This window comes from Macrobrachium nipponense, chromosome 22 (genome assembly GCF_015104395.2).
Source record: "Macrobrachium nipponense isolate FS-2020 chromosome 22, ASM1510439v2, whole genome shotgun sequence".
Taxonomy (NCBI): Eukaryota; Metazoa; Arthropoda; class Malacostraca; order Decapoda; family Palaemonidae; genus Macrobrachium; species Macrobrachium nipponense.
Genome location: NC_087213.1, coordinates 23,168,734 through 23,196,140, shown reverse-complemented (window position 1 = coordinate 23,196,140; position 27,407 = coordinate 23,168,734). Strand labels below are relative to the sequence as shown.

Below are 27,407 nucleotides of genomic sequence, written 5' to 3'. Positions count from 1 at the left end.
ATTTAAGGCAAGTGGTCATCACAATTTCTCAGTAAACTGAGGCAAGAAAAAATTAATATAAAAAGACATTCCACATACTGTACCAACCAAAATGGTGAAATGACAGAACAAAAATGCAGCTTATTTTTCTAGGTGCAGCAATCTCCATATTTTGTTTATTTAAGCTTGTGGTGGGCTACAACAATAGAATGTATGCATGTATGCAGTATAAAACCTTTTGTTCATAACCCCTATGATCTCAGAAACTACAATTATTGCTTATGCATTTCTTTGAAGGATTTATTTTCTTTCATAAGGATTTATTTTCTTTCATTTTTAAAAAATATCATTTACAAAAGGGGTCTATCAGTAAACGGATTTCACCAATCAACTCATGGCCTGTGCTGTATATGTGAGTCACTGTTAAAATTGTACAAGCGAGATGCCAAGCAAAATATTCTTCAAATGAAGTGTTACATGCGGTGTTGTTTTGTTACCATTTCCCTGGCATCCAATTTCTCCATACCCACTAAATACTAAATGGCTTGACCTACACTAAGGAAGGAACTGGATTGATGTGTATTTGACAAACTCACTCATTAACAAAGCTAAAATCAAACTGCTTTACTCCACGTCACTATCAAGTAAGGTAACTTAATTACTTTTCAGAAAATCATAATCCTTTGGTAAAGAATACACCAGATATTTGTTATAATACAACAGTTTTCCAACTTCATGCTATAATCTGTTCAGTATATATACTTAATAATCATAAGAGTAAAACCAATCTTAAAAGCTTCAAGCTGCTGACTTAGGACTGGCCCAATAATGCCCATGAACATGCTAAGATACTCTAAAACATAATAATAAAAGGGTCAGAAAGGTCAACACCACCTTCATGACACCTCTAAATTCTAAGTAAAATCAATTTAAAAGAAAAGCCAATAATATAACCTACTAACTGTGTTCATTAGCAAACAACAGCGTGCTAGCTATTGTAAAACTTAAGTGACCCGTGTAATCCAAAAGATCACAACCAGTAAAAGAAATCTGTAAAAACTTAACAAAAATAAAATGTGAGGTATGAAGACGTTTGGTGCAAAAATGTTGTTTTAGTCTCCACTAACCTAACCAACAGTCCACAACAACCCACCTATGGGGCAGCTGACAAGGCAGAAGGACCAGGGATCTTGCTAAAATCCACCGACTCAATCTACAAAACAAAAAAGAGCAATCAGAGATTGCCATGTACCCCTCAAAACCGAAATTTATTATCATTGGCAACCAGGTGGAAAGTTAGGACAACAAAGATCAATTCTATTATACTGTAAAATACTGTCATCGGTTTTCATTATATTATGGGCTCACAATTCATACTGTGACGAAAGTGGTTTACTATAGAAAATTGGACAGCACCTACATCCATTTTTATCAGATATAAGTCTGGCTCATTATCTTTCTTTAGAGCATTGATAAACAAATACTATAGTAAAAATGTTGAGTATTTTTAGTCTTTTATTAATTATAAATATATCCACTAAGTATATTTAACGAATCTATTTTATAAGTATTGTGGACAAAGTGAAGAGCCAATTTTCACATTTTTACTTGTGTGCCACAGTATAGGAAGTTTGCCTTACTAGTAAATATAGCCGTGATCTCAAACTTTACTGCACCTTGGCTTTTTGACCCAGCTGATTGTGGGTTGACAAATTTTCTGGTAGGATCACAAAACTTTCCTACTGTATAATTGTAGAAGCAATTGAACCTAACATCATTACTTCAAACTTCCCATAAAATACCTCATGAGACCATTGTACCTAAATTCCTTGTTTAAATGCACTATCCTTTTTAAATTATAATAATTTACAACATACCTAGATGTCCCCATATCTACCAACCCTAACCAACAACTATAATTTACATCACTACCACATGAAAAGGTGCTCTGCCTCAATCCAGTATACTATATTGGAAAAATATTAAAACTTCCTCACTCTATTAAAAATTTTGATTCCTACAAGAGTTTAAGAAAACCAACACACACATACAAAGTGAGGTACAAAAAACCTATTTAAAATGTAAGGTGAAAATGCGAAGACAATCTTAACAGAGCTAATAACTAAAATGCATTTCTATACCATATCTTTTACAAATCAACTCGCTCAGTGCTTTATTTTTAATAGCATAGTCATATAAATTCTGTATAGAATGCTGCCTTTTCTATATAGCAACCACAAAGATCCAGGGAAAACTCAAAACAATGCACCGTCTCTAAAAAGGGAAGATATTTTACATTTTTTTGTTAAGCTTTCATTATTAAGATATGGACTGCACAGTGATAACAGGATGACAATAAAGGAAAAGGAACAATATATTATTACACAACAATGCTCCAACATCAACCTAATACATAATTATGCTTATAAACTAAGTTACAAAACTTTTTATTACATAAGTTTTTCATACAAACACATTAATCACATATCACCTTATTTTAGCAGAAGTGGAAATCCCAAGTCACATCCTACTCATTTTAGTCAAGGTTGAAAAGCCTCTTAAAAGTTGTTATTCCTGCTTAAGGTATAAAATATATTTCCCTCTCACATTGTGGGAAAGAGTGGAGAAAAGCCACATTAACAGGAAGGGGGAAGGGGGTTTGTTTAACCATATACCCTTAATCATACACTGCATAAAGAGCAAACTGGGCGTGAGGATGATGTGCTCTGAGCCTCAGAGGTGAAGCAGTGTACCACAGGATTAGCTGGGGATTGAAGATGAATAAGACCAGAAGTACACCTTCAGAAAATCTAGTTATCAAATCAATTTCAGTAAACTGAGGTAAGTTTTGAACAGACGACAAGCTCCTTGATTGAACTGTATTCCTGGCAAAGGACAGAACTACCAAACACAAGGAAAAATGGTTTAATGAGTTTTGTCCAGTAGAGATGCTTTAAGGTGAAGCTCCTTGGGAAGTGACAGCTTGAAGGATTCACAGAATCTCTCAGGCCAGACTTCTCAAAATGTCTAGTTAAATCCAATATTCAGACAGTGATAATAAAATAATGCCTGGGCTACTGTTATTATTACATTAAGGTCTATAGACAATGACTAACATTGTCAAATGAAAAGGAGATGCTACAGCCATAAATTTTGAGGAAGACACCAACGTATAGGAAAAGCTGTTAGAAACTGCACCTTCATTGGACATGAGAGTTAACTTGTTTCCTAATTCCTGATCAGGAACAGAATAAAAAAAAAAGGCTCCAAGAGTTTGGATTTGTGGAGATCTTAAAATTGGCATCCCCTCTCATGAGCATAGTTCACAAAGAGGTAAAATATCAGTTCTATAAGAGGAATGAATGCCCTCCCTTAGAGAACTGCCTTATGAGCCTTGACTGCAGCTTCAGTCTTCACAAAAAAGGAATGCTCATAAGGGGATCTTCAACTGTTCCTATTGTTGTCTTGATGATCCCTTGTAGAGACATCTTGGTTGTTGCCTCAAGTTTGAGAGTAACTGTGGTCCATACTATGAGGATGAGCATGGACCCTATCACCAATAACAACTGTAAAATGCAAGGCTGGAGGTAAGGCATGAGGTCTTGGTGCTGGGAGAGGACTGTCTTTGAGCCTAAGCATAAATTACTTTTACAAATACCTGACAGGTGAAGAGGCAGAACTGACAAAACTATATATATATATATATATACAGATTCAACAGAACAAGTAATATAATAAATGCTAGAAGGTTAAGGACCCAAACTTAAGTGTAATCCTAATACAAGAAAATGTGCAATAACTGAGGAGAATGAACTCTTCCATCACAAAAACACTAAGGATAACTACCTACATCAAAATTATAATACAGTACTACTGAATGAACGGCAAAATCCAAGAATACATACTAAAGGCGTGAAAAGTTATCAGAGATGAACTAGTGAAAATAATGAAAGCACATTGAAAAAAAAAAAACATGGAAACATCAACAATTTTGACCACATAAAAGTTACAAGAGTGTGATGGAAGAGTATGTTGTAACACATAAGATTGAGCATACACTGTACAGGCTTATCAATCTTGAAAAGGCCTATAACGTGACTGGGGACTTCAATGTCGGCAAAATAAGACAAATACACAATTAATGGGGTTGTGATGAAACAACTACTGTTCATACATAAAAGCTCATTATTATTGCAGCTGCTATTATGCCAAGCCATAAGCAACCCATGGTTTGGGAATACAGTTTTAATGAGCGAATGTTACTAGAAAAAGATGTACAGCATGGACCTATCCATTCTGCTGTTACACTACCTTTTCATCCCCTTCATTGTCCCAAAAATGTGTGCCAAATAGAGAGAATGGGAGAGGCCTCTGCTAAAAATCTGATTTCACATGAATGAAACAAAGAGTGCTCTTGTGATTTTGTATCACAAACCTAGTACTTTTACTAGCCAGTTAATATGCCAGACTGAGGATCATTACCAATGAGGTATTTAATGCTTGAGCTTTCATACATATTTGATTCCAATATGAACTGTATAGTATATCCTTAGATAACTGAATCTGAAACTCCGTATGAGAAACCTGTTCCCATACTGACTGAAGATTGCTATAACCACATGAAACCTGGATTAATTTCTAACAACTTGGATGAAATTAGGTTCATCAGATATCCAAGAGAAAAGTGATGGTGCATTAATTATATTCCGTCTGGTTTTCCTGGTCATGTATATAGAATTTAATCACCAACAATTCTACTGTGCCTTTGGGAAACGTCTTAAGTGGGGGATGGTTACAATCCAACAACTCATGTATCCTGGCTAAATTGACTTATTCTATTGAGAAAAATTCAAGGGGCTATGCTTAATGGATCATCGTCCACTCCATTGTAAAAACTGATATCCACAGGAATTTGATACCTTATCATGTCTGCTGGAATTTGGATGTTCTTTCAGTAATGAAAGGTTCAGAAGACTACATACTACCCAAATTGTGTCCTAAACAATAGGTCAAACAATATGTGAGGATATTTCTCTTTTATGTTCTTAAATGATGTTTAATTCTAAAATAAACTGAATTAATCTCATCCATGATGATGTAACATTTGGAGACCACAGAGTCTGACAGGTCCGCCTTATGTAGAAAAAAATAGATTCAAGAGAAGCCTTTCTGTTAATGGGTCAAACTTTAAGTCCACAAATCCACAGTTGAATAAAAATCTCTTATCACTGTGAATGACTTGCCTAAACCTGTAAACACCATCAAGTTTTGTTACCTGATAAAATGTTAAAAACTGATGGATGTGACTCAGGAGTCTTATAAATCCAGACTTCTCACCATCTGTCTGCTCTTAAGAACAACTCCCAAACTTGATGCCCATAATAAGTAAAATCATCATCTTGACATCTGACAAATAAAATACACATGAGGAAGACCCCAATATGAAAGTATACTCTGTTTTTTTTCCATCTGTCCACCTGCCTGTGGTGTTTGTGTATGGTGACACTGCATCCCAGGCTTTAGATAGTTACGCTATGTGAAAGTTTTAGGTAAATAAAAGGATATCTGGATGTACATTTGCAACTGAAAAGTGTTTTAATAATTTAGTGTATGCGAATTACACAGTTAATATTCGAAATAGGATATTGTTATTAGTGCTGAATATAACTCTCTAAGCCCGGGACGCAGTGTTACCATACGCAAACACCACAGGCGAGTGGACAGATGGAAAAACTGAGTATAGTAGAACTGATGTGCAGGAGTTGCCATGCAACCTACAAGTTAATGTTTTGTCCATTAAGGCATTAGATAAAAATATCTGTAGTGTGAGGCAGTTTAAAAGTAGATAGTCCTCGGTTATTAGCAAACTTGGTTAATGGTGATCCAGTTTTATGGGGGCTTAGCTGGTGCCATACAATCAGCGATTTATGGCGCCACAACAGGCCGAGTTTTGGTTATTGGCGTCATAAGGTGCTGATAATAGTTATGGCTCCATAACATATACCTAACAAAGGCGCCATCAACCGAAACTTGGCGCTTACCGCCGAGTTTCGGTTGATAAACGCCTCTATAAGTTTTTTCCACAGCCTTACCAGATTACAAAATCTTTAGTGATATTATGGTGAAGGAAGTGTTGTACAGTAAAGTGCACCTGGTTCCTTCTCCACAAGGATAAATTAGTCTCACCTCTTGTTTCGGCATCCTTGTAAGGTTTCAACAGTTACCTATGGACCAACAGTCTACAAGAATACCGAAGGAAATTCAAGCAATCTATGTCTACTTGAATTGTATATGTTGCAACTGGAAGCATCGGAAACATTCACTAGTGAAAATTATGCTATGGGACATTGGTGCTGAGGACCATACTCGATGGCATATTCATGTTGCACTAGCCTAAAACTTTCTTAAATCAGGTGCACATGTACCTAATTCCCTGAATACTTTGGTGGAACATGATAAAAATCCTTCTTCCATGGATGTCTTGTTGAACACCATCACCTACCTCATAGGAGCAACAAAACATGGCTGTCATCATCCATTGATGGCTTGGTAAACAAGACGGTTATTTGCAGCATCTCTCCTCTTCAGTAACCAACTGGCCTACACATCTGTTGTTAAGTGATCCAGTTATCAAATATGTAAGTCTTCCTGCCAGACTGCAACATTTTAAAGAAGGTGGCTCTCCAAAGGGGAGTCATCTTCCTTACAGATACTGTGTAACTTTCCAAGGAAGGAAGAAGCCAGCAAGGCTGCAATACATCATACAATGAAGAAAGCAAAGACGATGAAAATCAAGAAAATCTGTCCCGTTCAAGTCTCCTAAGACAAGTGTCATAAAAGGTTTTGTTCCCAGTGAAGATTGCAGAATATGAAGAACCCCTTGCTGTTAACTTCAGGGGGAGGGGAGATTAATTTCCCACACAACTTTCAAGCTGGAACAAATAGAACTGGCCACAATTAAATGGCCCAAAAAACACTACAAAGTGAGTGAGCAAATAGCTGTTCCTTGGTGTTTGTCTTTACCGAGACTCGCTCTCTCCTGTAATACACACTAGATGTTCTGTTCCTTACAGTTTTCAATTTAGTCATGCCTTGTCTTCACTCTTATCTGATGAGAAGTGTTTTCCTGTTTCTCTTCTGTGGCTAAATTTTGACCAACAGAGTCATGTAAATGAAAAGTCAAAATAAATGTTTATGAAAGACTTTTCTGCTTCTCAATTTGGTCATTACTATAAGGAATTCCTCTCATACCTGTTCAAGGGTACAATCTGTGGAAAAAAAAGGCCATTTTCTAAAAATCTGGTTCACTAATTACTTTTTATTTTGTTTTCCTAAAAGGGCGAACTGCCTTTGTCCTACCCATAAAGGGACCATGTGCAATTTTGACTACTTATTCTGGTTGAATGGAACCATCCCTTATGTGGCCTGCATCCACAGCTTGCTGGTTACTTGGCAATTCATAGGCTGTCATCACTGGATTCTTTACATACAATTGTCCAGGTTTGTGACAAGAGCCTTACGACCAAATGTAAGGTGGATGAGCAGCCAGGATTTCCATGGTCAAGGAATCCAGCTGACTTTCCACAAAATTTACTGCTACATATTTTCTATGGAGGTCTTAAATAGGTTCACTGCTAGAACTGCAGGATCCCATATCACTTTTGCTTCGTTTCAAGTGGGAAAAAAGCCCCTGGTACATCAGTCTTGCCTCTGGATCCAGCATGTTACTCCTGTATCAACTTCTCCAACAATCTATTCCTTTTACTCAAATCTCTGTTGAATGACCTTTATTGTTTCATGAATAACTGTAAATAGGTACTGGTCTGCTCATGTTGGTCACCTCATCATTCATGTTCATGACCGTCCCAAATTGATCACTTAAATCATCACCTATGCAAAGATGGTTTGAATGTTCCAGTACTGACTGGTTCTAGGTAAAGTGAGGATGGTCTCTCAGGGGAGGCTGGGCCATACTCACCACATCTGCATTTAAATTGGATAGAAAGGACATCATGATGTCTTAAATGCTATCGATGTCTTGTGACAAATGTTTCCATAAAAATTAGGGACTGCAGAATGACAAAAACAACAACGATACAAACAAAAACTAAAAGATACTACCTTAAAGAATACTGAAGCACAATTACTCAAGAAGAAGCACAGTATAATGGATAGTGAGAAAACTGGTAAAGTGTGGTCCCCACTACGAGGGCACTACTTGACCATCTTTTAACTACCAATTCACTCATTAAAACTGTAATTCAATATCAGTCTACCAACTCTGACCTGGCATGATAGCAGTAAAATAACAGGACTGCAATTTGTATGAACATAGTTTTTTTTTCTTTTTCTTTTTTTAGAAACTGAGCATTCCAAATAAACAATAAAATAGGTGTGTAGGAAGGGGGTTACATAAAAACTAATCCTTTGGGCATTCCACATCATCTGAATGAATTATTAAAAAAACACCAAAAGCTTATACAATATCATTTCAGTAAGCTACTACACTTTACTTCTATAAACAGTAAATATTTCTTACGATTGCATGATTTACCTTTCTGATAACTCTACACCAATGTTTCTAACAAAATTTGCAATTAAAAAAGTTGGGTTTGGGTTTATGCTTGCTATAAAGTAGGTATAGTGTGTACTTGCTATAATAATAACACTTGTAACTAGACTTATTCATCTTGCATAGTATCTGAAGTTAGGCTACCTAATAATAATACAGTAATAGAATACCTCCTCAATGGTGCTATCTTGCTGAAGATTCTTATTCTAATACAAGATTCCTCTTCTAATGATATATTCTTTCCAATACAAGATTCTTCTTCTAATGATATATTCTTTCCTCTAATCTGCTTCGAGTCCAAATACTTTTTTCTACTGTTACCTAGCTACTTGTTCAAAGGTTTTTCTATTATCACCCACAATGAAGCTGGAAATAATGAGGTCCACACTTTTACTGTCACCAATGTAATCTAACAAAATAACTCAGTTCCCAAACATATTCCTGTTGTCAGTACTCTTGACTTTTTTTGTAAGTTTTATAAGTAAGCTTTAAAAAAATTATCTTAACTTGGGCATTTCAATTATCCTCACAATTCTGACTCCTTTTTCTCTCATAGGATATTCCCTTCACCTAATGTTCAGAATACCACTCAAGAATTTAAACAGTTAAGGAACAAGTGGAGAGAGAGAGAGAGAGAGAGAGAGAGAGAGAGAGAGAGAGGAGATTTTCGAGAGGAGAAGAGAGAGAGAGAGAGAGAGAGAGAGAGAGAGAGAGAGAGACTTGCATATGATTAAGCATATCAGAAGCAAATAACAAAGCAAATGCTAAAAGAAAAGGCATGATAAAGTATGATTGATAATAATCCAAGAACAATGGATTGTAAGATTTAAGAATAGGTTTCTGTAATTGGAAATTATTCAAATATAGTAATATAGTAAATAATTGTCTTATCAACCAAAGTGCCTCAGTAAATAGCATACACATATCCAGACAAACAGCACTGAAGTTGTTTTTGGTGGATTGTATGGTTTCCAAAGAGCAATCAGACTATTATGTCAAAATGTTAACAATTTACGGTAATACAATAAGAAAGTTATGCCCAACAGTCTGCTCTACCATCACTATCCTAAATGGCAATTTCTTAAAAGCTAAGCCCTACAGTTAACTCCACCATTCTCTCTCTCTCTCTCTCTCTCTCTCTCTCTCTCTCTCTCTCTCTCTCTCTCTCTCTCTCTCTCTCTCTCTCTCTCTCTCTCTCTCTCATTCTTTATAAAGAATAATCGAGAAAGAGAGAGACTGGCAAGTAAATTCACAGTAAGTGTGCAGTTTACCTCAATACCAAGTAGGTGTATATTTAGTTACAAGCACATATACACTGACTGATAAATATATGTATATCACTCTCAATTATTGTACTGGTATAATACTGTAAAAAAAACAAAAGGGGGAAGAGGGGGCTCACAGCAAGTGCATAATGTTTAGTAATAACAAAAATGCTTGTGGTTTTTTAAGTACAGGTCGATCAATCATCGCTAATCCTGCAATCGGTAATGTGGTTCCCTCACTAAATCAGTACTAATTTCGGCTAGCACAATTTCAAATTTGCAAAAAAATATAAAAGAGAAAGCACAAATTATAAAAAAAGATAATATAAGCGTAACAATATGAAGCAAAACAAGCCGTAGGCCTAAAAGTTTTCTGATCCCAGTGAATGAGTTTGTGTGTTTCTATGTACCCTAAGCACATGATTGCACTTACTTTTTGAGTTGTAAAAATAAAAAATGAGAAAATACAATAAATATACAATTAGAATAGCATGACAACACAAACCATAACAAGCTGTAAGAGTTTTTGAATGCCAGAGCATGAATTTGTACATTTGTACATACCATACACACGATCGCATTTATCTTTTGGGGTTGTAAAAATAAAATACGAGAAAACAGCTTTTGACACAGGAAAACCCTATTTTTGGTAGCTGCTGTTCATCCTCAAAGGAGTTGCTCTCATGGTCCCAAGAGGGGCTCCATAAGATACACCAACCAACTTCATAGAATTCTCTTCTGGTTGGTCTTGGCCAGTACTACAGTGAATGTTGACACTGACAGAGTATAGGACTTAAGACAAGAGGGCTCTTTTGCTTGTCTACAGTAGCCTAAGTTCAGTTCCTGTGCTTAACTGTACATGCTGCACACTGCGCGTGGCTTTTATTGTGTCAATGATGCACTCTGCGCCAGATCTATTCACCAATTATTCTCTGGCTTCTGATACCATTAGCAGTCAGCAAGAATTTGTACGTTTATGAAGGTAGGGTGAGGTGGTTAATTGTTGGGTTAAATGTATTCTAACCTAACCACTCTTTAATCTGGCAAAAATACTAATCCAGCACCCTGCAGGTCCCAATGATGCTAGATTAGTGATGGTCAACCTGTAAAATGTGATTTTTTAGTATTTTACATTATTTTTTTATATTTTACATATCTTGTAACCTCACCCAGTAAGCAGGTATAACTGTAGCAACCTGCTATGTATTTGTTAAACTGTCCAGTGCAGTACTGCATATAATTTAAGAAGTACATAATTCAATTTGCAGATATTTATCCAAACTGAATAAGTGAAGAAATATTTTAAGACTGAATGAAAATATCTAAATACCAGTTAGGATAGCTTTTAATAACTATATGGAATTGCTCTTCCCTAAAAGCAAATTGAATTAAGTCAGGGTCCCATTATCTTTTACTTCATTTAAATAAGTACCCAAAAGCTTTCTTCCAACCCCCCCCCCCCCACCACCACCACCACCACCACCAAAATCCTAAAATCCCAACCCTTACTACAACCACTTGAGCCAAGTCAAGGGAGGAGGCTCACTGGTCTCATGAAACTATAAGATTCTTATTGATTATTCAATGCATGCATGAAAGCTGTCAAAAGTATTCCTTTATCATGTCAATCAATGGTACCCCAAGAATAAGTACAATATAGCTAGCTCTACAGCTCTGTCTAACAGATAATTTCCTGATCCTGGGCAATCAAACAGAATACCATATGTCTATCTTAAGATCTTAATTCCTGACAGTGCAGCAATACAATACAGCTATAACTTATAATCTTAATTCCTGACAGTGCAGCAATACAATACAGCTATAACTTATAACTATCATCTCATAACAACATGTAATCAACTAGGTTGGTGGAAATTAGTCTTCCTGACAGTGCAGCAATATGATACAGCTATAACTTAAAAATCATCCCATAATCACATGTAATCAACTATTTTGGTGGGAATTAGTATAAGACCATACTATGACCCCAGGCAATCTAGCAGAAAAATGTTGCTTTAGTCATGCTTTGCTACAAGGTATAGCAAAACAATCCATACATACAGTTATCTCCTCAAAGAAACTTTGATACAATTATTTTGGGCAAATTGCAATTAACTTTGTTAAAAGCTATCTTAAATGGGCAATATTTAAGTAACAAATGACGTGTCTGATACTTTGGATGAGCCTCCATGTGTCCTGCCAGAATGTCAGCCATGTAGTGAGTGAGAATTGACTTAATCCAACACACACATACACACAAAATTGCAGGCTGATGCCCTAAAAAATATCAGTTTTTGAGGCAGGTAATAAAATTTAAGCATACTTTGAACTCTGAATAAATCTGGGAGAACTGGAGTAAGGATTAAATTTGAAGAGGTATGAGAAATTAAGATGTATTAGACTTGAAGACGTAGGGGAAATAAGAATTAGATCTGAAGAGGCACGGGACATTGAGAGTGAATCTATTAATGAGTACCAGTTGAAGTCAAAACCTCAGCATAAGAACCACAAGATGTAGCAGCAGTTTACCATTTATGCTGTCAAAATCATATACATAGGCTGAAAATGTGGACACATACCTTTTGTTTCTTGAGGGGTAAATAGCTAGTGGAATAGCACCTGATATAAACTATACAGTTAACTGGAGGTAATACATAAGAGAATGTACCATGCAATTTGCAAATTCAGTTAGGAGACATTACAGGCACTTGTAACAATAAATATTCACATACAGGGTGCCAAGTATATAAATCACCTATAAGTACACGTAACCATATTCAGCTAAAGTATTTTTTTTTGGAAGAATATTCTTATGTATTAAACATAGTGGTCTTCACCCTGTTGGAAGTAAGGATTGCCCCTAATAAGGGGAAACTGTCAACTGTCCACATTTTGGTTTGCTTTTCAAGAGATACAGCTCTATATCAATTTTTGAAGCATCGTGGTTTGAGTTCAACTTTACAAAAACTATTTTGCAAACGTCACCATGCCTGCACAAAAATACAAGTCTTTGTTTCACAAAATTCATAAACTTGCTTGAAAAAGAAAGAAGGAAACAACTGGATGACATTATTAAAGGGAAAAAAATTGTGCTTAAAAACTGGTCATTTAAATAACTAACTAAAGGATATAAGATTATTTTTTGTAAAGGTATTGGACTGATTACCACTATAATACCACCAACATCAGTTTATCCCTGACACCAGTGATCTGGCCATGGTTGACAAGGTTTGCAGCTGAACCATCTAGTAAAAATACAATAAGAGAATGAGAATGCCATGGTGAAGTTAAGCCTACTCTGGGACAGTAAATTAGTTAATGGACTACCTCTGTGACCACCACAATAAGATCAACAGAAAATATATCAAAGTAATGTACCTGAGTGACATCACTTAGGAGGGCTCATTCAAATTTATCAAATAAGTTTATTAAGTAAACTTGAATGCAAGTAGCTGTACTGGAGTGCATTCTGACCTCGATGAGAGTTAAATTCTTCTCTCATAAAAGCATGACATCCTGCTGGCCTCACCTAATTCTGAAAGTTGTATTATTTGAGGCTAGGCAGTGATAGAAGCAGAGGGTTTATTTATTAAAAGCAACTTGAAAGAGGCTAAGCATTTCTTCTACCATCACTTGTGAGAAGAAAGGCATAAACACTGATAACTTCAGCTATGATGACCCTGGCAGTTATTTCCTGCTATTCAATGACATGAATGATGCACATAATCCATACAATATACAACATAATTGGCAGAATGGATTTCCATGACGTGTTCTTGAAGAGACTCAACAGTCATAAAAAAAGGATAGGATCCTGCTTTGGGAGTTACAGGAAAGACCTAATCTATGAAGAATTTGCCAAGTCAAGACTGGTAAATAGCTGCCCTAATGCAAATGATTATGGTTACCAAGACCTGCCACTTCTCTTGAGATCAAAATGAAAATGTAAAGACGGGAGAGACTCTACTGACAACAGCCATTAGAAAAACAAAACCAGCCCTTGGTCTGGTAAAACTTAAAACGTATAGAGCTTGAAAGTAAATAAATAGGTAATAGACTACCTTCTATAGTTCATGTAAATATTATAAAAATAATCTCCTAGGCCAAAGCATTTTTCATGGCCAAACATTATGGTAGTGTAGGAAAATACTGTATGACAACCACAAAATAAATTAAATTGATTAACCGCAAAAGCTTACTCACGCTATGTTTTCCCTAATTGGCAAAAAAAAAAAAATAAATAATAATAAATAAATAAATAAATAAATAAAAAAAAACTACTAGTAAGACACCAATGAGATGCTACTACAGAAACAACTCTCACTTACAAATGCAAAAATACAAGAGGAAAATATGAATATAAGTCAAATGAAAAGGGGGTTAAATTTTTTGTTAAATGTGCTGAATAAGCCTGGTTACGGACATGTGGGAAGGCAGGGGAATACCATTATCAATCTGAGACACTAGTGCTTTATTCTCAACAACATTCAAGGTCAGTCTGTTCTTAGCAATACCAAAATATTCTAGTTATTCAATGACTTGTATTTCAAATATGAACAAATTTGTAGCTACTTTTACTTTCTTTATATTTTTATGGAAAAAATTTAAACATTAAGATATCACAAAAAATTATCAATTATCATGTTGATCAAGTATAAATAACAAAACCAAAAATAACAAAAAGAATCTTCATAGTAAGGGGAATTCCAATGAAACAAACTTATCAACAATTCTAACGGGAGTAAAAGATGTTTGATTAGGAATGACATATACATCCATACATACATATATATATAATATATATATATATATATATATATATATATATATATATATATATATATATATATATATATATATATATAAATATAAATGGCAGTCCCCGGGTTACGACGGGTTTGGGTTACGACGTTCCGAGGTTAAGGCGCTTCTCAATTATATTCATCAGACATTATTCCAGGTTACGACTCCTACAATGCTAATCTGGCAGATGAAACATGACACCAAAAATGCAAAATAATCAATATTTGAAGGTTTTCTGGATAGAAAATGCAATAAGAATGCACTTTACATAGTTTTCAATGCACCCAAAGCATTAAAAGTAAGGTTTTCTAAGGATTTTTTACGATGTTCCGTCGCAACCCGGGGACTGCCTGTATATATTATATAGATATATATATATATATATATATATATATATATATATATATATATATATACAGTGGTCCCCCCCCATATTCACAGGGGATGCATACCAGCCCCACCCCCCCGTGAATAGTTAGAACCCGCGAATGTTGAATGTTTGGAACCCCTATAAAATGCTAAAATCAGCCTATTTTGTTAGTTAAAACTCAAGAAAAACAAGAAAAACAACTAAAATTTTTAATACTTGGTTTTTTTTAAATAGTTTTATCACAAAAAGTGCACTTTATGACAAAACTGAGGAGAAAAAAAAAAAAAAAAAAAAAAAGTGGATATTTCTCATAGAAAAATACTGTGAATGCGCGAATTTTCTGCGAATAATGCGGGGAAATGTTCCCGAGAGAAATCCACAAATGTGTGAGTCCGCGAATCCGGAAGGCCCACTGTATATTATATAAGTATATCTATATATATTATATATATATATATATATATATATATATATATATATATATATATATATATTATGCAAATCTTATCACATCACCATGATTCATATATGTTATTGAACGCGGAATTTTTAATTGATAATTTCATTGACTCATTGGCACGAATCTTGTAACAAAGAAATCAGGACGTAGAGTGAAACGCTTTTAACCACACAGCTATCGTGATACCTGTGTGTAAAAAGCGCTTCACTGTCAGCCTGATTCTTGGGTTCTGAGGTTTGTGCCCGTGAGCCAACGAAGTTACTATCTATTAAAAAATTCCCCTTCGGTTAACATATATATGAAAATACATTAATTCCAAGGTAGAGCGAATTAGATATTAAAGGACCATTTGTAGCTTAATGCATATATATATATATATATATATATATATATATATATATATATATATATATATATATATCTATTATATATATATATATATATATATATATATGTGTGTGTGTGTGTGTGTGTGTGTGTGTGTGTGTGTAGATGCATGTGACTTTGGTATATAAGCAAATACCACAAGGAAATGTGTGTGGATCAAAGTAAGGCATTAGAGAATGAAACCCAACCCCAAAATATTACCCTCGTCTTCCCAAAGTTTCAGCATTTTTCAAACCATAAGTTTCCAGCTTTTCTTTTAAGCCTTTATAAAAAAATTGAGGGCTCAACATTAACTGCAATATTCAAGCACAGTACCTAATACTGTACGTACTGTAATTTTTTTATGTCATATACAGAGGTTACCAAGATTATAGCATGAAACTGGAACTATGAAGTGAATTGAGTTTGTGCTTTATTTTCAATTTCCAAAAGTTTTTATAGAACTGAATGCTGTAATAACATTTCATTTAAAAATACTATCCAATATCCCTACTGCTACTATGGAATTTCACTGTGTTATGCATACTGAAATTATTTACATTACTCATGGAACTTTCATAATCAGTATGTTTTAAAAAAAAATTAAGAATTTCCTTAGAACTTCAAATGAACTAAATTAGAATGAGATCACACTGACATAGATGCAAGACTGAAAAATATGACAAGTGACATTTCAACATTTGCTTATTAAACATAAAATCCAAACCCACAAAGAAGTAAACCATGCTACTCTCTAACATTATCTTTCATAAACAATCAAGCAAAATTTTGACTATGCTACATTTATATGGGTTATCCTGTTTCAATTAGAAGAGAAAACTAGCATCTAATTATAATCAAGCAACAAGATAAGCTATCATACTACCTAGAAGAGAAACCAGCTTCACTTCATGGAAATTGATCGGTCTTGTCACTGGGGAAAAGTGTTCCACTGTCAGAATGGCATGCAAACCAAAAAATGCCATAGGATGAAATGATTATGGAATCCAATGGAGGTATCCAAAACAAAGGATATCAAATATGTAAAAGGAAAACACCATTATTAATAACTGTAATGGGAAACATACAAATATGTGAATGATATCATTAACTGTGAGCCACAAAGTATGGTGATAGTAAAAACTGTCACTAATCCTGATATGCTGTTAGAGTTATAAAAAAACAAAAAAACATACATACTACAGTACACAGTAGCTCACAATTTCAGATATCTGAACTTCAAAACTTTACTTAGTTATACTTACGGAGACTTGGGTGGCAAGGCTAAAGTTGGGTCCTGGCGATCTTTTTTTACCGGAACCTGTAGAATTTGCTGTTGTGTTTTGACCTGATTGTGATCCTTTCCTTTTTCGCCGTTTGTTAGGTGCTCGTTGAGTTTCTGAAATGTCAAAAAGAATATGAACTTGAATACAGTTGGCTAATACATTACAATCCAGGGGATTAATAAGTCAAAAACTTTCAATAGTACTGCATATTTCAAACTCAAAATAAAATATTGTACCATACAAACATTAATTGGCAGTATAAACTATTTAATACTGTAAAACAACTATCAAACCTAAATTGGCCTAAATATAAATAACATACATATAATAATGTTTATGTACCTCTAGCTGAAAATTATATACTATATAAAATCAATCCAAAGGTAAACTGCTGACACACACGCAATGCCTTCAAAAGAACATTCTAATAGGAATCTAATTCCTAGGCATAAATAAATACAAAACCAGAGGATTTATAAAATCTTGTACAGAGCTAATACAATGAATACCAAACTATAGAGGATTTCACAATATACTACAAAAGCTAAAAGGAAAGGGATATGCTAATTTGTGTTTTGGCAATCATGCATTACCAATAAGTGTTAACTACAAGTATAAACCATTATCAGTAAGCATTCACTACAAGTACAAACAAATTAAACAAGTAAAAGCGTGGTTAAATATATGCACTTGTTATCCAGCAGGATTATAGTTGTACCATGAGCCACGAGTGTAAGTTACAGAGTAAAACTAAATACTGTATTACAAACCACCACCAAAGTTGGCATTGGGACAAAAATCAATCAAAGCTGTTCTATTTCTTTGGGTTCCCATTCCTGTTGAGTTTTTTTTTATATTAATTTTAATCCACTTTTCTTTTTTCAATGAAGTACATATTTGAGCTTATATAAATGCAAAGACCAACAGAATTTTTTGAGGTTCTCTTCTGTGAAACATGTAACTTTTAATTATTTGTGGTGATCCTTACCGTTGGTACAATCGAACATCATTTTCCTCAAATAAAGTAATGAGAATCACATGCACAAAAAAGCATTTTCCTAGTTTCAGGCATGTAGACGGAGGAAAGATATGATGGAATAAAAATGTACATGGGACTAAGAGAAAGAAAATAAGAACCTTCAAGTGGCCAAGGACTGGGAGGGGAGGGAAGAGAAGTGAGGATGAGAGGCAGGTGATAAGAGGAAGCAAGATGATCTGGGATGACAGTGATCAGGATTTTAACACAGTAGAGGTAAGATAAAAATGTTCTCTATATAATAATAATAATAATAATAATAATAATAATAATAATAATAATAATAATAACTATTAATATCTGGAATAAGGTTACTATTGCTTATTAGGAGACTATGAAAATAGAGCAAAAAAAAAATAACAATAATAATAATGTTCACAACAGTGAAAAAATTAGGAAAGATGGAAAAATTGTGACTGGCAAAACATATAAACTATGAAAATGTACAAAAAAGTGAAGAATGGACAAGACATGAGATGTGCAAAATATATATAAAAAATAAAATGAAATACTGAAATTGAAGTTGCCAAAAAATAGATAATGGGACAGGACACTGCAGTCAGTACAGTTTTTTGGATAAACCAATAAATGAAAAGAATGAATACCAATTAGAACATTATGTTGTGACATAAGACCCAGTAGAGACTGTGACCTCCCCAGAGACTACAAGAGCCTTTGTTAAAATCAGTAGAAAAGCCATTCACTAATGAGTTGAAAGTTTAGGTTAAACAAGTGGCAAAGGAACTGTGAATCTGAAGAGTCAAAACAAGTATAAAAAGAATAATACAGTATACACAGTAAAGGCACATGTACTACATATACTGTATTGATAAAATCTATATAACAATAGCATTGCCTGAGCACATGTTGTTTTCTACAACAATAAGTAGAAGAGTAAATGTTGATAAAAACTACCATAACTTTTTTTTTTTAGTCAGAAAATTCAACAAGTCAGTTTTCATGATATGGGAACGATAGGACAAGTTAAACAAAAGGAAGAGATTTTACTATACGTATTAATAATCTTTATAGAATTTCCTGTTCACTACACAAGTAACAGATAACAAGACAAGATGTGTTCACCAATTCGAATCCATACATATTACCTTGTAAGAGGCTACTTTGTATACCATCCATTCATCCATCAAGACTCAGCCCAGTCCTTTACTGTTTATTAAAGAAGGAAACTATAAAGGATTCCAGAAAAGAAGGCTCCTGAGAACTACTAGTATAAGCAACTGCCCTTGTGTTAACAACAGAATCATCAGAAAAGGTGTTGAAAATGTTCAAGACAGAAAAGTGGAAAGGAGAGAAGACTGGAAACTAATATAAGGTAAACATAGCTTATGGTAACTGGTACTGAAATACAGTAATACTTATGAAAGTAGTCATGTTACATGTGAGAGATGTGAGGGTAACCTCACTATTGTGTATTACTGAATATAGCAAAATTTGGTGTGGGGGCAGGTCTTAGAAGAGGCAGACTACTGCTGTTATCTTGGGGGCATACTGTGATGCAGGTACTGAGTGGCTAATAAGAAAAAATGAGTGGCAACAGCCTAGATGAAGAGGAAGCTAGACTACTAGTAAATAAGAATATTCCATTAGTAGACATATAACAAATTCATGGATTGCTGACAGATGCTACTGTAAATTAGACCAAGATCAGGATAAAAGTTCATTTAGAAAGCCCAAGCACTGGATAAGAGTATAGATGAAGAACAAATAAAATGGAAACTCAGGCAGAACATAAAAAAATATAAAACAGCAGAAAGAACTCAACATCTACTGTAACCCCATATAGCAAAATTTTGACAGTGGTGATAATGCTGATCATTTAGGTTCTAGGAAAAATTTTAGTTTCTAATGCATGAGAAGCTAAACTAATTAATTATGTTTTACAAGGTGATAAATAATCTGTACCTCCACATTTAACTACTGCTTTCTTTTCAAAGTAATACAACACAAAAATTGCAGTAAATAAAGCTTCTAAATAACAAAAGTAGATCCAAGTTCTCTATCAGCCTTATACTTCTAATGAAACTAATTAGAGGCTAGTGTTATACAGTACGTATTGTTAAAAAACTAATTAGAGGCTAGTGTTATACAGTACGTATTGTTAAAAAACTAATTAGAGGCTAGTGTTTATACGTTACGATTGTACTAATTAGAGGCTGTTGTTATACGTCTATTGTTTAAAAAAACTAATTAGGGCTAGTGTACAAGTTACGTATTGGTTAAAAACTAATAGAGGGCTGTGTTATACAGTATTGTTAAAAGATGACAACCCACTTATTAGTCGAACACTATTTATCTCTAATATAAGAATACAGGAAGTGCCCTGTTATTGGTGAACTTGGTAAATAGCAATCCTGTTTCATGGCCCTTGTCTCGTGCAAAATCAGAAATTAATGGCACCAGTTTCGGTTACTGATGCCACAACATCCCAAACAGAAGTCCCATGAACTGAAACTCAACGCCATAAATCGCCGATTTTTGGTTAATGGCAGTTTTCACTTATCAGTGCCCCACCAAGAAGGGAACCCCCACTGATAACCGGGTACTGCCTGTACTATTTACATTAAATAGATACAAACCACTGTTTTACATATGCCATATTTGGTCTCTGAATTAATGTCCCAAGTCATGAAAATATAAAGGGGGATATGACATCACTTTGGCCTCATTCTTTCATAAGGATGAATTTTAAGCATCTTGAATGAAATTTTAGATGTGGAAGTCACTTCTTCATCTTACAGAGGTGAGAGTTTTAAGGAATCAATTCAAGCTTTCCATATAAAGCTTCATTGTGCTTAACAACTTCAGAAGAGGTTCTCAACTTTCCGCTCCCTTTAAAGCAAGATAAAGATCCACAAAATAGATATAAAGATCCAAAAAATAAATAAGTCCAGTACAGAGATCTAAAGGTTAAACAGGGAGAAAATCCACACAGTTGCACTAAGAAGTAATATTTAAAAACTTGGACGGCAAGATGGAAGGAAGAATGGCAATAGGACGGGTATATGACCAACACTTGTAAGTGTTTGTAGCCTATGACCTTTGGTGCTGAAGATTATTTTGCACACAAACATTATACATCAGAATTTCTTTAAATATTTTTAGTCCTCCTATGGAAATATCTATGGTAAGATGCTATTTTATTAAGTAAAAGGAGTATTAATTTTTTAACCAAAATAAACAAGAGATAATGTTGATGAGAGGAAGAAAGAAGACCATGTTAGGTGAAAGAGAAACTTAGAGAAGGTAGAACATTTCTGTTACCTTGGCAAAATATTGAAATGTACAGCTGGTATAAAAAAACAACCTACAGACAAACAAATGTAAAAGTATTGTATTTCTTGGTGGCTGACCTCAACACCACAGAATTGGAAATTGTGAAAAAGTTGACTTCAACACCACAGAATTGGAAATTGTGAAAAAGTTGACTTCAACACCACAGAATTGGAAATTGTGAAAAAGTCAAGACTGAAAAGTGAAGAGCTCAAACCTCTCCCACTATAAAGAAAAAACCTGAACAAGTTAATAATGGTGGTGAGACACAATTCCCAAGCATGGAATGCTTAGTTCTATGCTTATTTGATGATCAAGAACAGAGCACTCCAAACTATGGCCCGCGGGCCACATCCGGCCCGCCAAACAAATCCCTGTGTGGTGACAAATGAAATAATTTCAGATTTGAAAAAAGTTTCAGGAGCGATTTGCTGACCTTGATGCCAAAGCAAATGAAATCAGGCTCTTTCATAATCCATTTGACTGCAATGCTGAAAATCTTCCAACTCAATTTCAAATGGAAATTATTGATCTCCAGGCAGATGACAGACTGAAAGAGAAGCATAAAGAAATCTGATTGAGTTTTATAAATGCCTGCAGCCAGATCAGTTTCCAAATCTGATATAGTTTGCTTGTAGTTGTGTCCATTTTTGGTACACCATACTTGTGTGAACAAACATTTTCCAAAATGAAGTATGTGAAATCTAACTATCGAGCGTCTGATGATCATTTGAAATCAATTCTTACAATTGCCTCATGTAATCTGGAACCTGATTTCAATGAAATTTTGAAGTCAAAACGTCAGTATCATTCGTCACACTGATTTGGTTGCATAAAACTAAAGGCAGGAATCTATTTAGTTTACCTTGATTTTTTTCCAAAAAAGATATGTTTTAATTTTTCCATGTTTATACTCTAATATTTGAGGAAATTAAATTACTGGCACTGATTTTTTTTCTTTTTTTCCCTTTGGGCCGCATAAATGTAGGAAATATATAATGTGGCCCTTACATTGAAAAGTTTGGAGACCCCTGATCAAGAAGGCAAAAGCAATCTCTTGGATGGCCTGGAGTAATCCCTCTGAGTTGTTTGTCTCTTGTATCTGAAGTATGGGGAGTAAAGGTGCACCCCCAACCTTGTTGGTGGTGGGAGGGAGCTTGATCTCCACCACTACTGAGGTTCTTATTTTTGTCTCCAACATGACTTGCCATGCTGGATGACTGGAGCTTCCCACATCATCTTCCATTCTTTTAACAACTCAAAAAATTCTTTCTTGCACCTTGAAGTCCTCATCTGACAACAGGGATATATGTCTCCATCACACAAACTGCAAGATGGTCAAGAAGGCAAAAACAACCTACTGGATAACTTGGAGTGATCACTCTCGAGTTGTTTGTCTCTCGTAACAGAAGCAGGGGATTAGAGATATGCTCTCCCCGCAACACGTTGGTGGTGGGAGGGTGTTTATTCTCCCCAATGCGGAGAGGGGAGGTAAAAGGTTTGTTTCAAACAAGACTCGCCATGCTTGGTAACTGGAGCTTCCCATTAATTCTTTCATTTGTTTAGAAACTCAAAAAATTCTTTATAGAACCTTCTAATACTCAACATCCAGAACGAAGAGAGTGGGGGGGAAATGAGAGAGTGGGAAGAGCTCAGGGCTTGGGGAGATCTCCCTACCAAAAAATGCTTCATTTTTCTGCTTCCTCCTTCTCTTCTCATAAAATTACCACTGGGGTGATTACCACCCCCCCCCCCCCCATCACTTAGCATCCCTACAACATTCAATTCCCCTACAGGAGATGCAACAGGAATGATGGTAACCATTGATAGGTATCCTAACTTATTACTAAACAAAGCTTATCACATCCTGAGTGACGATGAAACTCGGCCTTTCCCTCAATATACTTAGAACATCAACAAGGGGGAAGCACACATCACACAAAGAAGAGTATAAAATCACACTTGTTCTTTAAATATGAACCACCAGTACACACAAAATGCTTTAATCTTAGCACTGTTAAGTAGAATAAATTTATACACATGTATATTTTACTTTGCCCCAAGCACTTTGAGCACATAAGATTGCCTGTACATAACTATAATATGCACTATACAGAGCATACTGTACATGCTCAAGCAAGGCCAGGAAAACAATGAAAAACGTGGGTTAGCAGGAAGTAGGCATCATGCCCAAGGCTTACCTACATTATTCTTTTGTTTTTTTAGTATGTATACAGCTGATTACAGCATGTGCAGTAGGAAGACTCTATACATGAAAGATAAATTTGTCCTCTCCATTGGAACGAATAACATTTTTGGATTAATAAAAAAGCATTCTCTAATTCCCACCTACCTGTATATACATGTTTTCACATGAGTTCAGGGGTTAGGGGAGGAAGAGGGTCATCAGCTGATTAAAGATAACCGACTGTTTCACATACCTAGGATACGTAAACTATCTCATCTATTTTTTTACCACTTAGTGCTAATGAAGTGTATTCTAACCTAACCTCTGTGATCCAAAAATTCATTAATCTGGCACCCTACAAGTCCCAGTGGTGTTGGATTTGGATTAGTGATTAAATAGCTGTAGCAGGTTTCCTTACTGATTGTATAGCCCATCTTTCAATCCCTACAGCCACCCTATTCAGAGGTTCAAAGCAGCACAATATAGTTCCCTACAGCCACTCTATTCATAGAGGTTCAAAGCAGCACAATATAATTCCCTACAGCCACTCTATTCATAGAGGTTCAAAGCAGCACAATATAGTTCCCTACAGCCACTCTATTCATAGAGGTTCAAAGCAGCACAATATAATTCCCTACAGCCACTCTATTCATAGAGGTTCCAAGCAGCAGCAAATTTGGAGGAAGAACTTTCCAATAACCTAGTACAATACATGGTAGTATTTTAAGCCTTCCGACCTTACAGTGTATCAAAAGAATGGTATGGACATTGCAGGCAACAGCAAATCCCAATTTACACTTATTACTTAGTACTGTACGACTTCAAGCTCTAGAGTTTCCTCTGGGAAGATTATTATCATCATCAAACAGTAGTATAACTAGACCTCTGCACAAGGAATAATGCATTTCTCTGATCGACATATTCTAAAAATCCACGGGAGCACTGTAACAAAGCCTAGAGGTAACCAAACTTTGAGTTTCCTTCAGGGTAATCACTGAATCATACTACCTGCAGCCGAGAGAGAGAGTAATCTGATTTCATCTGTATTGCATGTACAGAACAATCCAAATTACACCATTCAAACTACAGCAAGATAAAAAAAATAAGCTAATATCCTAGCTATATTAAAAAATAGCTTGTCTATGGCTAAATATGAGTAAACCATATATAAACAATAAGAGGACAGCAACAAATTACTGTAGTAACTTTTCTAATACCCATACATTAGTACTATAATAAACTCTGTGAAGTAGTTGTCAAGCTCTTTAACCTACTTCATAATCCTAGATGAGCAAATTCGTTTACCTTAAAAGAAACTCTCAAAGAACTTATTTGCATGTTCTCAAAAAGTGCGTGTTTATCACAGATCAAATTTCAATCTGCTAGTGATATGTTTACTTTTGGGTAAGACCTTTGCTAGAAAGAGCCTAACCTCCTCTGTTATAGCTCTCACTTTACTGCTTAGTTTAATGCAATGGAAACCCTTAACCAAATTCAAGAAGCTTTTTTTTTTCTAATTTCATTATTTTACCATCAACTTTATATGAAGTTACACTGTCAATTGTAGTTGTGAATTTGATAATTTCAGTGTCCTCCAATAATGAATGTTTAAAGTTTTCAAGATGTCTTTTGCAAAGAGTGAGTGCCACTTCACTCAACTCTCTAGTCGAGTATACATACTACTATATGCTGTTTGAAAAATGGTGTTGTTCACATGTGTGGAGTGTGGGCACGGCACAGTTAAAAACGGGGAAGTTATAGATGATGGTCACTCACATCTTTGTTTCTGTACTGGCTTATTTGCATTCACCACTTCTTTTTTCTTAAAGCTTTCTAAACCTAGCTGGTGCTTTAACTGTTTTCCACTAAGCTGTATGCCTTTCATATCGTTTAGCAAAAGAAAACATATACATCAATCTGTGTAATAAAAGTGGTATACTTTGCAGACAGAACAATAACCAATAATTTATTGGCTTCTGTTAAAAAGAACCCACATTACACATGCTCTGCAGGTTAGACATAGGTATTTTTTTTATTGCTTTAAGGGACAAAAGGCCCTACAGGGTCCCCAGATGCAGTAATGGTGGTGTTTGAGGACAAGGAGTCTGACCTGGATACTTTCAAGGAATGGATCCTGCTGAATCTTTATAACCAATTCTCTAAATTCATCAATCCACAAACAATCTCTACTTTAGAGTAATGGCTCTGTTGCCTTGGAGCATGATTTACACAGCTTATTTTACAGGTGAGGCTGTAGCTGATTTGCCGGGATTGCAGAAATAAAAAGGTAATTTTCTTTATTGCTGTGTTGGTAATTGTACACACGGATTAAGAAAGGGAAACAAAGTTTAAGGCTTACAATGCTATGGTGTCAGGGATACGGCACATATCAAGACTTAAGAATACTGCTTATATATATGGCCACCACCTGTGGTAATGCTACTAACTGTGGCACCTATGAACCAGTTACCATAATTAGTAGCAAATACACATGGCCTATGCACAAAAATAACTAAAAAACATGTTGGAATGTCTCCTTTGAAGAGAAAAATGAATCAGATTAGTCGAAACCCAAAAGCTTTTGTACTATGAACAAAACTCTAAACTGGTGCTATATACCATAGAGTAAATCTCTGTACACAATTTACACGTCAATAATAAGCCTTTTTTCATCCATACTTAAGGTGATAAAACTTTGGCATCCTTAACCAAAGAAATATATTGGTCCATGTCCTAAATGATTCTTCTTCATAAAGACCTTGGCTTTTCTTTACTATGGTAATTAACACCGTTTAAAAATCGTGAAGCCCTCCACCCCTCAAAGTTAAAGTTCTAAGATGGAACCAAACAGTATGTAGTGCTGTGTAGCCAAGAGACCCTATGAGTCATTAAGAGAGGGGGGGATAACTTTAAAATACTGAGTTTCTAATAATATTCTTTGTCTGGGGTAAGTAATTTTCATAACCTGTTTGTTTTGATGAGGACATTCAAAATTTCCTTTGTTCACAAACCCGATTACTGACTCATCTCTTAAGGAATGAGTCATTAGGTACTATACCCACCGCTTCCAGTCCATGATGCAAACAGCAACTTTTTCAAGTACAAAATACAGAGCATGTAGTATATATTCATAAAAAAAGTTTCTAATTATGTCTTGTAAATAAATAATTAGTATAAATGTTACAAACTTGAACTAGAATGTTCATACTACAATACAGCTGTCCCTGGCTTCCATCTTGGACACACTTCAACTCTTGCTCATCTGCTCAACTTGTATTAATGCTTGAAGTCCATGATTTGGTGTAGCGAAGTTTATAAAAGCTAACTACCAGTATTGCTTTTGTTTTCTTTTTCCTTGTTCCAATTCTTTTTCTTGTTCCAGTGCATGAAGTTCAGTGAATGTGCTTCAAAGCACAAAAGCAATGATGCTTGTAATCTGGCCAACATTACGGTGCCATCTGCCTGCTTATAAATTAACTTATGTATTTTTCTTTATTTAGAGCATTGCTTTTTTTTTTTTTGTGTGTGTATGGTGTTTTTACGTTGCATGGAATCAGTGGTTATTCAGCAACGGGACCAAAGGCTTTATATGACTTCCGAACCATGTCGAAAGTGAACTTCTATCACCAGAAATACACATCTCTCACTCCTCAATGGAATGGCAGAGAATTGAACTCGCAACCATCGAGGTGGGACACCAACACCATATCAACCATGCCACTGAGGTGCTGGATAACATTGCTTTTGTCTATATGATAAACCCATCAATGACTTATTGTTGAGTGTATTAC

The 27,407-nt window shown here is 35.1% G+C and overlaps 1 protein-coding gene across 9 annotated transcripts in view; it reads right to left on the bottom strand.

The window, feature by feature from the left end:
- Positions 1-27,407, bottom strand: part of LOC135198543 (LIM domain-binding protein 2-like) — a 90,703-nt gene that overhangs the window by 7,841 nt on the left and 55,455 nt on the right. For 5 of the 9 annotated variants that reach the window (XM_064226218.1, XM_064226219.1, XM_064226220.1 and 2 more), the window contains one exon: positions 17,081-17,214. In XM_064226218.1, the coding sequence (XP_064082288.1) occupies positions 17,081-17,214 (134 nt within the window). Of the gene's footprint in view, positions 1-1,106; positions 1,193-17,080; positions 17,215-27,407 lie in introns of all 9 variants that reach the window. The other 4 variants (XM_064226225.1, XM_064226224.1, XM_064226222.1 and 1 more) reach the window with 2 other exon arrangements.